Source organism: Gossypium raimondii, chromosome 7 (genome assembly GCF_025698545.1).
Source record: "Gossypium raimondii isolate GPD5lz chromosome 7, ASM2569854v1, whole genome shotgun sequence".
In the NCBI taxonomy this organism is placed as follows: Eukaryota; Viridiplantae; Streptophyta; class Magnoliopsida; order Malvales; family Malvaceae; genus Gossypium; species Gossypium raimondii.
The window spans coordinates 36,463,277-36,478,050 of NC_068571.1; the positions used below are offsets into that span (position 1 = coordinate 36,463,277).

At 35.3% G+C, this 14,774-nt stretch overlaps 2 protein-coding genes across 2 annotated transcripts; both read right to left on the bottom strand.

The window, feature by feature from the left end:
- Window positions 1-6,888: 6,888 nt before the first annotated feature.
- LOC105793648 (serine/threonine-protein kinase GRIK1) lies at window positions 6,889-11,091 on the bottom strand. The gene is made up of 11 exons (XM_012622513.2): window positions 10,786-11,091; window positions 10,544-10,618; window positions 10,415-10,459; window positions 10,123-10,197; window positions 9,279-9,366; window positions 9,047-9,171; window positions 8,464-8,559; window positions 7,767-7,833; window positions 7,550-7,665; window positions 7,374-7,452; window positions 6,889-7,267 (listed from the first exon to the last, which is right to left on the bottom strand). The coding sequence occupies exons 1-11, from the start codon at window positions 11,089-11,091 to the stop codon at window positions 7,107-7,109; spliced, it is 1,233 nt and encodes a 410-aa protein (XP_012477967.1). The 3' UTR covers window positions 6,889-7,106.
- A 2,230-nt stretch (window positions 11,092-13,321) lies between these two features.
- Window positions 13,322-13,762, bottom strand: LOC128042544 (uncharacterized mitochondrial protein AtMg00810-like). The gene has a single exon (XM_052633919.1). The coding sequence runs from the start codon at window positions 13,760-13,762 to the stop codon at window positions 13,322-13,324; it is 441 nt and encodes a 146-aa protein (XP_052489879.1).
- Window positions 13,763-14,774: the final 1,012 nt, after the last annotated feature.

Consider the following 14,774-nt stretch of genomic DNA (forward strand, 5'->3'; position numbering starts at 1 on the left):
AGGAAAATTATGTGTATTAAGACGAGTAATAAATTTAAGTGAGACATGGCGAGAAAATAAGTTTGTCAATATTAAAGTACGCTAACCAATGTTGTTGCTTGAAGTTTAGGCAAGTGCCAAATTACTGTTGAATTGTAATATGTTTAATTATAGGGTGCATTGGAATGGTAAGTGCTTAGATAAAAATATAATTGAGCTTATGAAAGAGTGAAAAGGTTTCAGTTATGCAATTTCTTATGAAAATATTTGTTATGTGATACGCCCGTATGAACCCTGCACCTAATTCGGAAATTAAAAAAAAATTTAAAATCTATATATATATTTAGGATTCTGCGAAAAATTCCCTATGATTCTAATTTAATCCCAGTAGGTTCCTAATAAATGTTTTGGGCTTCGAGAGCCCAATAGAGGGACATTATGATTATTTTCAGAATATGAATAATAAATGATTCAAAATTATTGAAAATGTTCAGTAAACTCCGGTAATGCCTCGTGCCCTATTCCGACAACGGATACGGGTAGTGGGTGTTACATTTATAGTCAAATACATCACCAAATACTACCTATTACCACTAAGTAGCCTAGTAACTTGATAAACATTGCTTGTACACATAAACAAGCCACCTAAACTAGTAATTCAACACCTAATGTATCAAGTTGTCATCAACTTGTTCATTTTCAACTAGTTCGATTACAATGAAACTAAAGAGAAAACCTTGCTATTACAGCAAGCATACGTCCTACAGCATGTTTACAAGCTGCATGCACTTCAACCAAAAATATCACAGTAGCATGGTTGGCCAATTTTCAACACTCCTTCTTAGATTCCATGCTGCGAATACCAATCACTCAACAATTTTTAAGCTTGGCAGTCCCAAAATGCTTTGTTTTAAGCTGAAATTGCTCAAGCAATACATTTTCAACCTTGGCCTTATTTTCAACCAAACCTAACTCACACAATTGACCATATCAGTTTTTTGTGCCAAAGGTTTGTTCATCAAATGGAATATTCTCCTCTTTCATAGCCTTAGTTGACAACACATCTTGCCTTGTTCCTTTGTTCATTACAATCATGTTTCTTCTTGTATATACAGTTTGTGAGTATAGTTTTCTTGCCTTCAGTATGCCATTTTGGCTTACTCCCACTCGAGCTTGTATTTAGACTGTTTGCCACTTTGGCATGCACTCATTCAGGTTTGGATTTAGACTATTCACCACTTTGGCTTGCAATTCGACAGGCTCACACTTTGACAGGCTTGCTCTTTGCTTACTGTCTTTAACAGGCTAGCAACTTTACAACTCGCATTGAGCTTCCACATGCTGCTGAGCTCGCACATTTGACAGACTCACATATTTGCATACTGCCTTCAGCTGGTGTCTTCAACAGGCTCGCAACTATACAGGGCTCGCACCTTTTGATGAGTTTGCACCACTTGCTGAGCTCATAGCTCACACTTCTCGCTAAGCTCGCAATTTTGACATCTTGCTGAGCTTGTAACTTACACATTTTTGCTGAGCTTACAGCTTGCACATTGGAAAGCTCACATACTTTCCTTGAAATTCCTCATTCAGCTTATTCAAGCTTGTTTGGGAGTCTCACAGGGTTAAGCTGTTACTGTCATCTCTACAAGCAGTCTTAAATGACATGCTTTGGTAATTTCTTTCTTTTTAACAAGCAGCGGAAGAAAAATCAATGGCCCTCAAAGACTTAGGCTCATGATACCAATTGTTGGAGTTTTTAAACAAAGACTTGGTTGGTAGCCTATTTTGAAGGTAAACTGCAGTGTTAACTACCTCAGCCCAAAAATTCTTAGGTAAATTCCTTTCAAACATTAAGCATCAAGCCATATCCATCAATGTTCTATTCTTCCTCTCACTGACACCATTCTGTTAAGGTGTATAGGTGTTGGTGAGTTGGTGTTTGATGCCTGCTTCATCACAAAATCCCTGAGACATTGCTGAAGTGTACTCTGTGCCATTATCTGACCTTAATGTCTTCAGCTTGTGCCCTGATTCTATTTCTGCCGCAACCTTGAATTTCCAAAATACTAAGGCCACTTCTGACTTGTGCTTTAGAAAGTAAACCCACAAAACCTCGAATAATCATCAATGAAGAGGATGAAATACCTGCTACCATTCAAAGACTATGTCTTCATAGGGCCACACACATTAGTGTGGACTAACTGCACTTTTCTAAGGCTCTCCAAGCCTTGTTCAAAGGAAATTGCTGTCTAGTTTTCTTTCCTAGTTGACACACTTCACAACCATTCTCTTTCTCAACTGATTTTGTAAAGTTTTCAACCAAGTCCCTTTTGGTCAGCTAAACCAGTGACTTGTAGTTGGCATGGCCAAATCTCTTGTGCCACAATTTAGACTCATCTAAGACAGTTGTGTAGGCACTCTCTAAAATTTTGTTCCAATCCACAACAAAACTCCTGTTAGTCATGATCACTGACATGAGTTTGGATCCACTTGGATCACTGATTAGGCATTCTTTGTCTTTAAACACCACTGAGTAACCTTTTTCAAGCAGTTGAGCTATACTAAGCAGATTTCTATCAATTTCAGGCACAAACAGAACATTAGTAACTAGTTTGGTACCTATAGGAGTATCAATCAGTATATCTCCCTTGCTTTCTGCCTTGATGTAGTGTCCATTGCCAACTTTTACTCTTGTGTTAAAGCTTTTGTCTAAGTTCTTGAAAATAGCTGCATCAGGAGTCATGTGGTTTGTGCAACCACTGTCAATCAGCCACCCTTTCTTGGCTTTTCTTTTGGCAGCTGAGCAAGAGACTGGAAAGACTTGCTCTTCTTAATTACAACCTTCTTCTGCCACTTGAGCTTCAGCTTTAGGCTACTGAGGCTGGTTTTGCTTCTGTTTAGCATTGTTTTTGCACACTTTCTCAACATAGACCATCTGCTTGTAGATCTTGCACTGCACATCAGGTTTAAACTAGCAGTTTGCTTCTGGATGACTGAGCCTTCTGTAGTGTGGGTAAGATGGATATTTTCTTCTTGCTCCATTTCTTCTAGGCTTATCTGACAAAGTCTTCTTCCCTTTATAGCCAAAGGAGCTCGAGGCTGGTTTGCTCTTGGCTTGGAAGACACCTCTTTCTGCCTTCTAGCTGTTCTTTTCTCTTGAGCATAAAGAACATTGATCAGCTCAATCAAAATGATGCTTGACAGATCTCTTGAGTCTTCAAGGGAAGAGATTTTGGCTTCATATCTCTCAGGTAAGGTTGTAATAACCTTTTCAACTATTCTTGCTTTACTGAACTGGTCCCTAAGCAATCTGATGCTGTTCACAACAGACATGATCCTGTCTGAGTATTGCTTCACTATTTCTTCTTCTTTCATCTTCAAATTTTCAAAGTCCCTTATCAAATTCAAGAGTTGTTGTTGTCTCGTTCTTTCAGTTCCTTGAAACTTTTCCTTGAGCTTATCCTAGGCTTGTTTTGGAGACTCACAAGCCATGATCCTTGTGAAGATCAAGTCTGACACACTGTTTTGGATGCATGACATTGCTTTGTATCTCTTGGCTCTATCATCAGAATGCTGCTTGATCTGAACCACTGTGGGGTTGGCTCTCAAAGGTGGTGGTTTAACATCCGAGTTGACAACCTCCCACAAGTCAAATGCCTACAGGTAGGTCTTCATTTTCACTACTCAAATGTGGTAGCCTCCACCATTGAACACTGGTGGTGGAGCTGGAGAGAAACCGAATGAAGACATGGTTTTGAGGATCGAAAAAAAACTCTTGATACCAATTGTTAGAACTAAGAAAATATAATGAAAATTTTGGCAGAAACTTGAGCTAGAAGGCTCGAAGTCTTGCTAAGGAAAACATTAAAAATCAGCTTAAGAACTTGAGTAAAAAACTAGAGAATGAAGAATAATTTCTGAAAGATTTCATTACTTATGAATTGAGGCATAAATCAATTACATATACCAGTCAATAAGCTGGTCAAAATAAGTAAAATGTCACCTAAACATTTACCTAACACCTAATGTATCAAGTTGTCATCAAATTGTTCATTTTCAACTAGTTTGATTACAATGAAACTAAAGAGAAAACCTTGTGTTATCATGAAGCATACGTCTTGCAAACATGTTTACAAGCTGCATGCACTTCAACCAAAAATATCACAGCAGCATGGTTGGCTAATTTTCAACAACACATCTTGGATTGGGTTTAAAATAACCGTTTACAGTGGGATATGGGCATCAATATTACTGTTAGGTTGCCTCTCACCTTTTTTACCCCTAGGAGAGCCATTTTTCACAGTGCCTTTGCTTTATTTGCCAGGTTTCAGTCTCATTTTGCTCTTAGTTTTGGGCGGGTGTCTAGTGAACCGTTTGAGACATCCTCACTTGATAGTTTCTTCAGTGTCGTCTTTAAAATAGAGACAATCTTCTATTATATGCTTGACATCTTCATGAAATTGGCATTTTGTAAAAAATTGGTTGTTTTAGAGGTTCAATTAGTGGCCCATGGATTTTCTCATTTCTTACATTACTTAAAATGTATACCTATGATGAATTGAGCAAGGTAGGATTTTCAAATTCAGAGTAAGGGGCCCTCTCATGTAATCTAACCCTTAAGAGGCTTTGGCAATGTTATCTAGTTTTGCTTCTTTGTGGTTAAGGCAATTGTTAATATTGTGGCCCTTCCAATCGAAGTTGCCTTAGTGCATTTGGTGTTGTTTTTCCCTTAAAATTTCTAGTTGGCCTTCTAAAGTAGCGTCTTGCTGTTAGGGATATGTCATCTGAGGCCAGTATCATATATGATAAAGGTAAATTTATTTGCATAATTGGATTTGGAAAATCACTTTTTGAGCTTGTAACTCCGTGTATTACTTGAGGGTTGGTGGGGGATAAATTTTTTGGTGTGAAGTTTCAGCAACAAGTCTTTGGTGAGTATGATAGTTGGTCTTGGTGAATGAATTTGGTCTGTAGGTGAGCTTTCATGTATTTTTGGTGCATGGTGGTAGGGAGGGTATGAATTGCTCACCACTAAGATTGACTAGAGTGATTGTGCGAAGGTCTAACTTGATAAACCTAGTTTGGTAGTTTATGTTGGTCGATTAGTGTTAGAGAGGGCTAAACATTGTTGTTGTTGAGCCACTTTTGTGTTTTTAGGGTTTTTAAAGTAAAGAGCTTTATCAGGTAGGCACATAGCTTTTTGTTTCTTATCATAAACTAGCCAATTGTTGATACAAAGTTTGTGTTTGATGGATAGAAGTGGTTTGCGCTGCTATGCCAACAGCTGCTAAAGGAGGCTTAGAGGTTTAGAAGAAATCTTTAAAGATGCCTTGATAGTTGAATTAGAAGGGAAAAAAATGCCCTCTTATGATGAGGAGGCCTTATATAGACAATGATCTTAGTGGTGAGCCAATTGTGAGCTCTAACAAATAGTTGTCCTACTAAATAAGGCTAGTAGTAAACTTATAAGATGTTCTGCCAAAATGTAATTAAATGTAATATAATTTATCTAAGATGGGATCATCAATGTTGTATGTAACAAATAGAAATACCTTTGAAACACGTGTTGAGATATAATAAATAAGATTAAAATTCCCTAGACTAGAGACATTTACATCTTGTTTTAGCTCGGCGGAAACAGAATGCTTTTCCTAAGGATTTTCTCGAATAGAAATAGAAAACGAAGTAACTAGAAAAATTGTTCTATTCTAATCCCACTCTTCTAAAAGGATCATCTAGAAAGCGAATTGTTTTGAAAACATTTGTCTGAATAAACTTTTTGTCAAAGTTAGGGTGATTATGTTGACAGGATTTCTAATTATGTATACCAAATAATATGGTTATATTTAATATTAACAATTCACTTTATAAGAAAAATAACATATATGTACAAATATATAAAAGTATTAATATATTCATACAATCAAATAATGAAAAAGCAGCAGTCAATTAATGTTGATTTGATCATGGGTTGAGTCAGGTCAATGCAAAGTTTTAAGCTAATTTTCTAAGTCTAGGCTCGGTCTGACTCGAAAAATAGGTTTAAATTGTCTAAACTTGACCCAAATAAAAAAAGCTAAATTCGAGCCCAACTTGCCAGTACTAAAATTAAATTTAAAAAATATAATACATCAAATACACTAAAAATATTAAAATAAATGTTTCCCAACAAATTGAAAATATATTAAAAAAAAGTCTTCATACTTAAATGGTACTAAGATAGTTATAACTTAGCAAGTAAATGCCTCTAAAATGGTAGTAAAATTAATAATAAAACAAGAGTTATACAATATTCAAACAATAACAATAAATTAGTTGTAATATAATAGTACAATGACAACAAATAGCAGCAAAACAATATCAAAATGGCAACAAACAACAACAAAACAATAGTAGACAACAGTGAAAAAAAGGCAAATTTGGGCTAAGCCCGAGCAAAAAATCTTACTCAAGGCTTAGCCTGTTTAGAAAACAAACCTTATTTTTTGCCCAAACCTATTTTTCAAGTCTATTTTTGCTCAGACCCTTCTATTTTTTAGGCAGACCTTCGGGTCTAAACGAGTGGCCCGACCCATGATTAAGACTAGTCAAATGTGAAAGAATTTACAATATTACAAATTTACAACAATCTCGTTAATAAACTAATCTGAAATTGCTAGAATCTATTTTCAATAATTAATTATTCTGTTCATGACTTGGGTCACCTAACTAACTCAATAAATCCAATTCAATTTGGGTCGGATATGAATTTTTTTGATACAATTTAATTAAACCCCGACTCAAATTATTTTCAATAGTAAAAAAATTTAAAAAAATAATGATTTTTTTAAATTACAAAACATGGATATTAATATGAAAAAAATTATATTTCCAAACTCGATCAGACCTAGGAATAAGCCGAGGTGATTGTTTTGTTGTTCCCAGTTAAGAATGTTGGGGCAGGCTTGTCTCATGTCCAAAGGAGGCTTGAAGAGTTAAAGACAAGTCTCACAAATTCACCCTCTTGCACAAAAGTGAACCTAGTAAATCTTAATAAACATGGTGCCTCTGGTGCAAAACGAATAGGGTCAAAAAAAAAAAAAAAAAGAAAGCCACTGTACAGCAAACCGAAACCGGTCCTTAATCTAGTTAGCTTCCGACTGGTGAGTACCATTTCTGCAATTAGATTCTTCCCTGTGGCAGCTATTACGCTTACACCAACACAAGTATTGGGGGATTGGTCCATCTTCTCCTATAACCCAGGGATTCTCTGCTACTGCATTTAAAGTCATCCTCTGTTTTGGGGCTGAAAAAAAATGGTTTGTTTTCGTGATCACCACGGCCAAAACTCCATCTGAGAATTAGTTCTTGGTATGAAAGACAAAGAAATCAGAAAAAAAGATTGCACTAACCTTTGCAAAGAAGTCCTTCTAGTAGATTCCTCAACTCTGGGTTCAAGTCATTTGGCAGAACCAAAGGGTTATTAACAATCTGCAACAGAAAATGAACATCATTGTTGTTGGCTATCGGAGAATGTTTGCCGGAATAGGAGCAAAAGAGGAGGAGAAATCGAGAGCAAATTGCTTACCTTTTCATACGTATCCTGTAGTGTTTCACCGAGAAACGGATATTTTCCCAGTACCATAAAGTACAACGTAACTCCTACAGCCCATGTATCTGCAGCTTTTCCTCGATACGTTAAGCCTGTTGATGGATTTCATGTTCAGTCAAAACAAGCATACTATTTCCTCAGACTATCAGTCCCACACTAAACCAGAGTTCCAGCTAACGGAGGGAATACCAACCTAGGCAGCACTCAGGTGCAGTGAAAACAGGAGTCCCAGGAGAACGACGAAGCTCATCATTATCATCCTGTAAAAATAAAATGATTTTGTTTGAAACAGCATAAACGTACTTCCACTGAGAACTAAAGTGATTTCAAAGTTAAATGGAACTTCTGAAAGCAATTAAAACACAATAAAAATGGGACAAATTAAATAACAAATAATAATGATAAAGTTCTGTTACAAAACTATAAACAAATTATTTTCTAATGTGCATCAGCCACACAAACTTTTGGTGCACTCACTTATTGAAACAAGTGCATGTAACCCATTTAGGTACATTACGCTTTTGTGCTAACTCACGTCTAAGAAAAACTTCCTATAGACAAAATTGTAGTTGGTATTATATTCGATTCGAATAAAACAACATATGATAGAAAAGAGAATGACAGAGGGATTAATCTATATTACTTGGATTCGGATGTAAATTTCAGATACGGGTGTGCTCGAAATAAGTTATTTCATGCATATTTGATAAATTTCTGGAAAGCCATATTCCCATCCTTACCTCCAAATATGTGTAAGACAAGAAAAATGAATGTAGGGACGGATAAATATGTTTGGTATGCATATTTCTTACACGATAAAAATTGATTACACTTTAATACTTTCATTCAAGTCATCATATGAGGAATTTAAAGGAAAGTAGTATCATTACCTCAAAGACCTGGCTGACACTGAAGTCTCCTATCTTCACCGTACCCGTTTTAGTAATCAATAAATTATCAGGCTTTATATCTCCATGCACAATATTCTGTATTTAAAAGAAAAGACATAAGCAAGAACAATAAAATAACAAGTAATAGATGATTTTGATGGCAACAACACGTAACAAGATACTCCACATAAAAAGTAAAATTCATGGAAGCATGAACACACGTTCCAACCTTACCATGGAAGGTAAAGACGTAATAGGAAAAGAAATTCTAGAACAAACAGAAAATTAGATGATTTATGGATTGAAAACCTTCATTATTCAAATACGAAAGGACATGCTGCACGTATATATATCTTAGAAATCATAACTCTGTTTGGAGCAAACAGGATAAATAGCCAGACAAAAGAAAAAAAAAATCTTCTCTACGCATGTTCAGAGAAAAACCTTTATCATATTTATCGAACCATGTAATTGGACTTACAAGAAATAAAACACACCCTCAAAGAGAATTGCAATACTTTTAAAAAAGAAAAATAATGGAGAAGAAACAAAACCAGGCAGAAAAGTTGGTATGAAAGCATACATGTGCATGGAGGTACATAAGCCCAGATACTATATCTCGCAAATACTTCCTAGCAGTATCTTCTCCAATGGCTCCAGGAGGACTAGAACCTTCCAAAACCCATTTTCCTTCCACATATTCAAGAACTAAACGAAAAGAAAATTAATGGCTGTCAATATAATAAAACTAACTCAATGACTCTTTTATACACATCACTTAGTAGAGAAATAAATTAAGAAAGAAATATAAATACCCATGTAAAATTGATCCGTGGTTGGGTCATCAATCACCTCAATGAGATTTACTATATTGGGATGCTCCAACATTTTCATAATTAGAACCTGTAAGGTAAATGGATAAGATAAATATGGCAATTCATCCAAAAATCAAAAGTATTTCACATGTCAAAAGAAGACAATCAAGGCAGCTCTATCTACATGACTACGCCAACATATTATCTCTTTTCAACAAGGAAATTAACCACACGGTGTTACATATTATCTCTTTTCATCATCTGTTTGTGGATGGCGAAATAACAATGCCCACATAACAAACCAACCGTCTAGTCAGTCTGTTGCTCAAGTAGAGATTGAGTTGCTTCCAATTTATTTAAAAGGAAAAAGGAATGCATAAGGATAACAGTCATTCAATATAAGAGAAAAAAAAATCGAATTAAATAAGAAAGAGTAAACCAAGAACACAATCAATGAGCTAACCATCATCAAAGAAAATGTCATTAAAATTCTATGTTGGTAGCATACAAGGAGAAATCTCCTAGAAGAAGACAAGAAAAAGAAAAAGGAGAGAAAAAAAAAACAGAATTGCAAAGAGAGGTCAAATTACATTTTCTTGACATAGAGAATAAATGGAGAGTTTGATGGGAGTGCTTGAATATGGAGAACCTAAAAGAGTAATTCATATATTGATGGAATATAAACCCAAGCACAGAATTGTAATTTTAAATGAAATTTAAGAATGAAAATTGCTATATTGGCACTTTGAACTTGACAACAACCACAAGGAACCAGATAAACTGATCTATATTAAACAGAAGATATATGGCAAAATATAAATAAAACAAAATATCAAGTCAATACCTCACAAAGAACATCAGTCATTGCAGTCTCTGATGGAGCAACCCGTAGCTTTAACAAATGAGACCTATGAAAAGCCTGAAATTCAAATATAAAAATAACTCATTATTGCATGGCAAAACCTTAATTTGGTATAAAGTTGCAAAATTTAGGCTATAGGAATATATATAACGAAAGACAAAATGTTTCTCTAGTTTTAAATGCTTCAACTTTTTGCTACTAAACAAAAATGAGTTGTTATTGCCATTTTTGCGTTCAAAGCACAATCACTTTTGTATCAAAACAAGCCACTAACCTTAATAGCATAGTGTTTCCCATCTACACTGTTTCGATATAGAACCTGCCACACAAGCAAACAAAATACGTAATAATTAATTATGTTCTGCAACTTATGTAACACAGTGTCTTTCAATGATCTCCTCACCACTTTTCCATAGCTGCCAGAACCAATCCTATATTCACGCACATATTCATTAACCATCTTATTCCCATCTTCATCCTGAAAATGAAGTCAAGATTCCAAAACTTTATAAGCATATGAGACAAATACAGAATGAAATGAAGATTACTGGTATGAATACATAATGGCACACAAGACAATAATATTATTAACATTTATGACGTAATTCAGTGGCAATGGAGGCATAACAACATTTCTGTGCCTACCTCTGAGCGAATAATCCTGTTGGTTTCCTTAACTATAAATTGCCTGCAAATCATTCCATTGTTGAGTTTGAACCTCAAAATCTCCTCAGAACGCTTGGCACGGCTTATAGGCTCAACCTCATCTACTTGAGAAGTGCTCGTAAAATCATCGTTATATAAACAACTATCCTCTTCTATTTCTTCACCTAAAAAAAGGTCCTGAGAGTTTGGCCTGCAATGGGACCTCGACCGTTTGGGCTTTGTTGTGTAGCCAAAGCAACCGCAAAAGCCAAAATCTCTAGCAAATGAAAAGCTCTTACCAAACATTATAACACTTGAGACCTTGAAAGTAGTAAATAATGGCTACAACAAATCTTAAACCTGCAAAGCCAGCATAAGCTTTCATATTAAGATTAAGAGTAACCCATACTATATAAGAACTTGAGCTCCGTTATTTGTTATTTTTTAACCTCATTGAATATTGCTAAATAATAGACAATAAATTTGATTAAAAATCAGCATATGACTGAATTGTAATGCATTCAAAGATTATTGATTGATTTAAAAGCAAAAATCATGCATTTTCTAATCAAATAGTTTATTTTAAATTATAAATCTTCAAAAGCATCGCATCACAATTTTTGCCTCTACAATTACATACATTTTCTTCACAAATATGTTACTTACAAAATCAAGTTTTCCAAAAAAAAAAAAAAAACAAAAAGCATCAAATGGAAACTAAAATAAAATTAAAAGAAAACCAAAATTCAAAATTACCTGATAAAAGAAAAGAATGCTTGAAACCCTAATCAGCTAGGTGATGGAAAAGGAAGAAATTCAAACTTTTGGACGTCAAACCAACAATGATCCCAAATAACTTGATAGCCTGATTTGAATTTGTTTCCTTTTATTAAAAAAAATAAAAAAATAAAAAAGAAACCACTACGAAGACGACGATTACGAAGTCTTGGTAGCGGTTACAAACGAAAAGAAAATCAAACTTGAAAAGCCCTTCGTAAAATTTGATGAATTTGTAATGTGAAATATTAGCGACTATTTCAAAAAATCAAACAAAAATAGCTATGCCACCTATAAAACAGTGTGTTGCTGTTAAATTACGAGTGTTGGACGTGTGTAGCAGTTTTCATTCGATAAAAATATGAAAAATGGAGGTTTTTTTCTAACTAAGATATTATAGTCTTATATTCTCAAAAACAAATTATAGTTTTATACACTATTTATTGAAATGGGTAAGGAGGAAAATTAATTTCCAATATACGTTTTTAGTAATACATTAAATAATGCTAATATCAATGCTTAGTTTTTGGTGATTCTTTCAAATCAAGGTAATGATTCAATATTGATGGTTGTGAACGTAATCTAGAACGAACACTCAACAGACTGCTCACCACCTCATTTTGGAATGGAAATAGATGGCAAATATGGTAGGTGCTGCTGCTGTTATTCTAAAATCCAATACCAATCAAACTTTGTGGCTGCAGGCTGTAAGTTTCTCGTCAGACGATCGTTTAACCAGCAAACTAATCATTGCAAGATTAGCATTTGCTATGAACATTACATCATACACTATATGCAGCAAAGACAGAACAATGAAGAAGTGACAACCCACCGGAAACTAATTGTCGGATCTTTGAAACAGAATAAGAAATTTCAGCTGAAACTTAAGCTTTAAGCTTCAATATCTTGCTAAACAAACAAAGAAATTCAGCTTAAGCTATAAGAACAGAATGCTTGACAGAAAACCAAAAGAAGAAGAAGAATTTGCTGAAAGATTCATCATGATTTCATTGAAAACATAAGGCATTACATATACCAAGCAATGAGCTTGTCAAAAAATGAAAAATGTCACTTAAACATACCTAACTCCACTAACTAAGTCTTGAAACTTATAAAACCTTATAAGTTGATTAAGCTGATTTATCAAATCTATCAGCACCAAATTACAACAAATGCATTGCAAACTTAGTTCAGTTGTAACTAAGTAACAAAATATTAACCAAAAAGTAACAAAACAGCAGCATATGCTTTAGCTGCAACTTACATTGCCCGAACTATCTTGATCTACATGTAAGCCATCTTCTAACACTCCTCCTTGGCTTGCATGCTGCAAACTCCCAACTTGGCTCTCAAATTCTTGAACCTTGACACACAAAGAGTTTGTCAAGATATCAACTAACTGATCTTCAGAACTGTAATGAATCAATTTGATTTCTTGAGATTGTTCCATTTCTCTAACAAAATGAAACTTGATCTTAAAATGCTTTGTTTTCCCATGAAACACTGGATTCTTTGCAATTGCAACAGCAGATTGGTTATCACATTTGATCTCTGTTGCTTCTCTTTGATGCAAGTTTATATCTGCCATGATCTTCGTTAACCAAATTGCTTGGTTAACAACTCCTACAACTGCTACATATTTTGCTTCAGCTGTTGAATGAGCAACAATAGTTTGCTTCTTAGAATTCCAGAAAAAGATAGCTGAACCAAGGGTAAACAGATACCCTGAGATGCTTTTCATGTCATCTATCGATCCTGCCTAGTCACTGTCAGCAAAACCAATGAGCTTCATGCTGTCAACCTTGGTAAACATCATCCCAAAGCTCAGAGTGCCTTTAATGTACCTGAGGACTCTCTTTGCAGCTTGAAAATGGTTCACATTGCAGCAGTGCATGAACCTGGATAAGAGGCTGACTACAAACATTATGTCTGGTCTTGTGGCCGTCAAGTAGAGGAGACATCCAACTAGGCTCCTATAGGTTGACTCATTTACTTTCTCGAAATCACCCTGGCTTGTTAGCTTTTCTCCAATAGCAATTAGAGTGCTAGTTGCTTTACAATTCTGTATGGAGAATCTGTTTAGAATTTTCAAGGAAAATGCCTTTTGGCTTAAGAAAATTCCTTGCTGAGTCTGAAACATTTCTATGCCAAGGAAATATGACATTTCACCCAAAACTGACATTTCAATTATGCTCTGCATCTTGCCTTTAAAATCAGTCAGCATAACATTGTTTCATCCTGTCACCAGCAAGTCATCCACATACAAGGAGAATATGAGCAGTGTTTCATCACCTTCTTTCTTCACATACAGTGTTGGCTCACTAATGCTTCTCTCGAACCCCAAGCTTACTAGGTAGGTGTCGGTTCTGTCATACCAGGCCATTGGTGCCTGTTTTAAGCTATACAAGGTTTTTCTTAGCTTGAACACTTTATCTTCTTCACCAGTAACCTTAAAACCCTCTAGCTGTTCAACAAATATCTCCTCATCAAGAAAGCCATTGAGGAAAGCAGATTTTACTTCAAGTTGATGTATTTTCCACTGCTTTTGAGCAGCCAATGCAACTAGTAGTCTGATTATATCAAGCCTAGCTACTGGTGCAAATGTTTCAAAGTAGTCAATCCCATATTTCTAACTGAATCCCTTCATTACTAACCTTGCCTTTAGCTTGTTCAAAGTTCCACCAGCATTGTGCTTAGCTCGAAACACCCATTTTACTCCTATGACCTTCCTATGAGCTGACTTTGCAACTAACTTCTTGGTCTGATTTTTGTGAATCATGCTTATTTTATCAAGCATGGCTTGCCTCCATCCTTCTTGAGCTTGAGCTTCCTCAAAACATGTTGGTTCAACAATAGCCATATCAGCCCTCTCATATAATTCGCTTAGTGGTCTGGTTCCCCTAACTGGCTCATGATCAATGTCTATTTCAGGATTATTTTGATCAACCTCAGTTTGCTTTGTCACCAAGACTTCAGTAGTACATTCTGGTTCACTTTTATCCTAATTCCAGCTTGACCTCTCATCAAATACAACATCTCTGCTCACAAAGACTTTGTAGGTTGAAGGATCCAGAATCTTGTAGCCCTTCTTGACACTATTATAGCCCACTAGAATGCTAAGCTGAGCCTTCTTTGCCAATTTGTCCCTTTTTACTACCGGTATATGTGCATAACATATGTAGCCAAAGATCTTTAGATGAACAACTGATGAT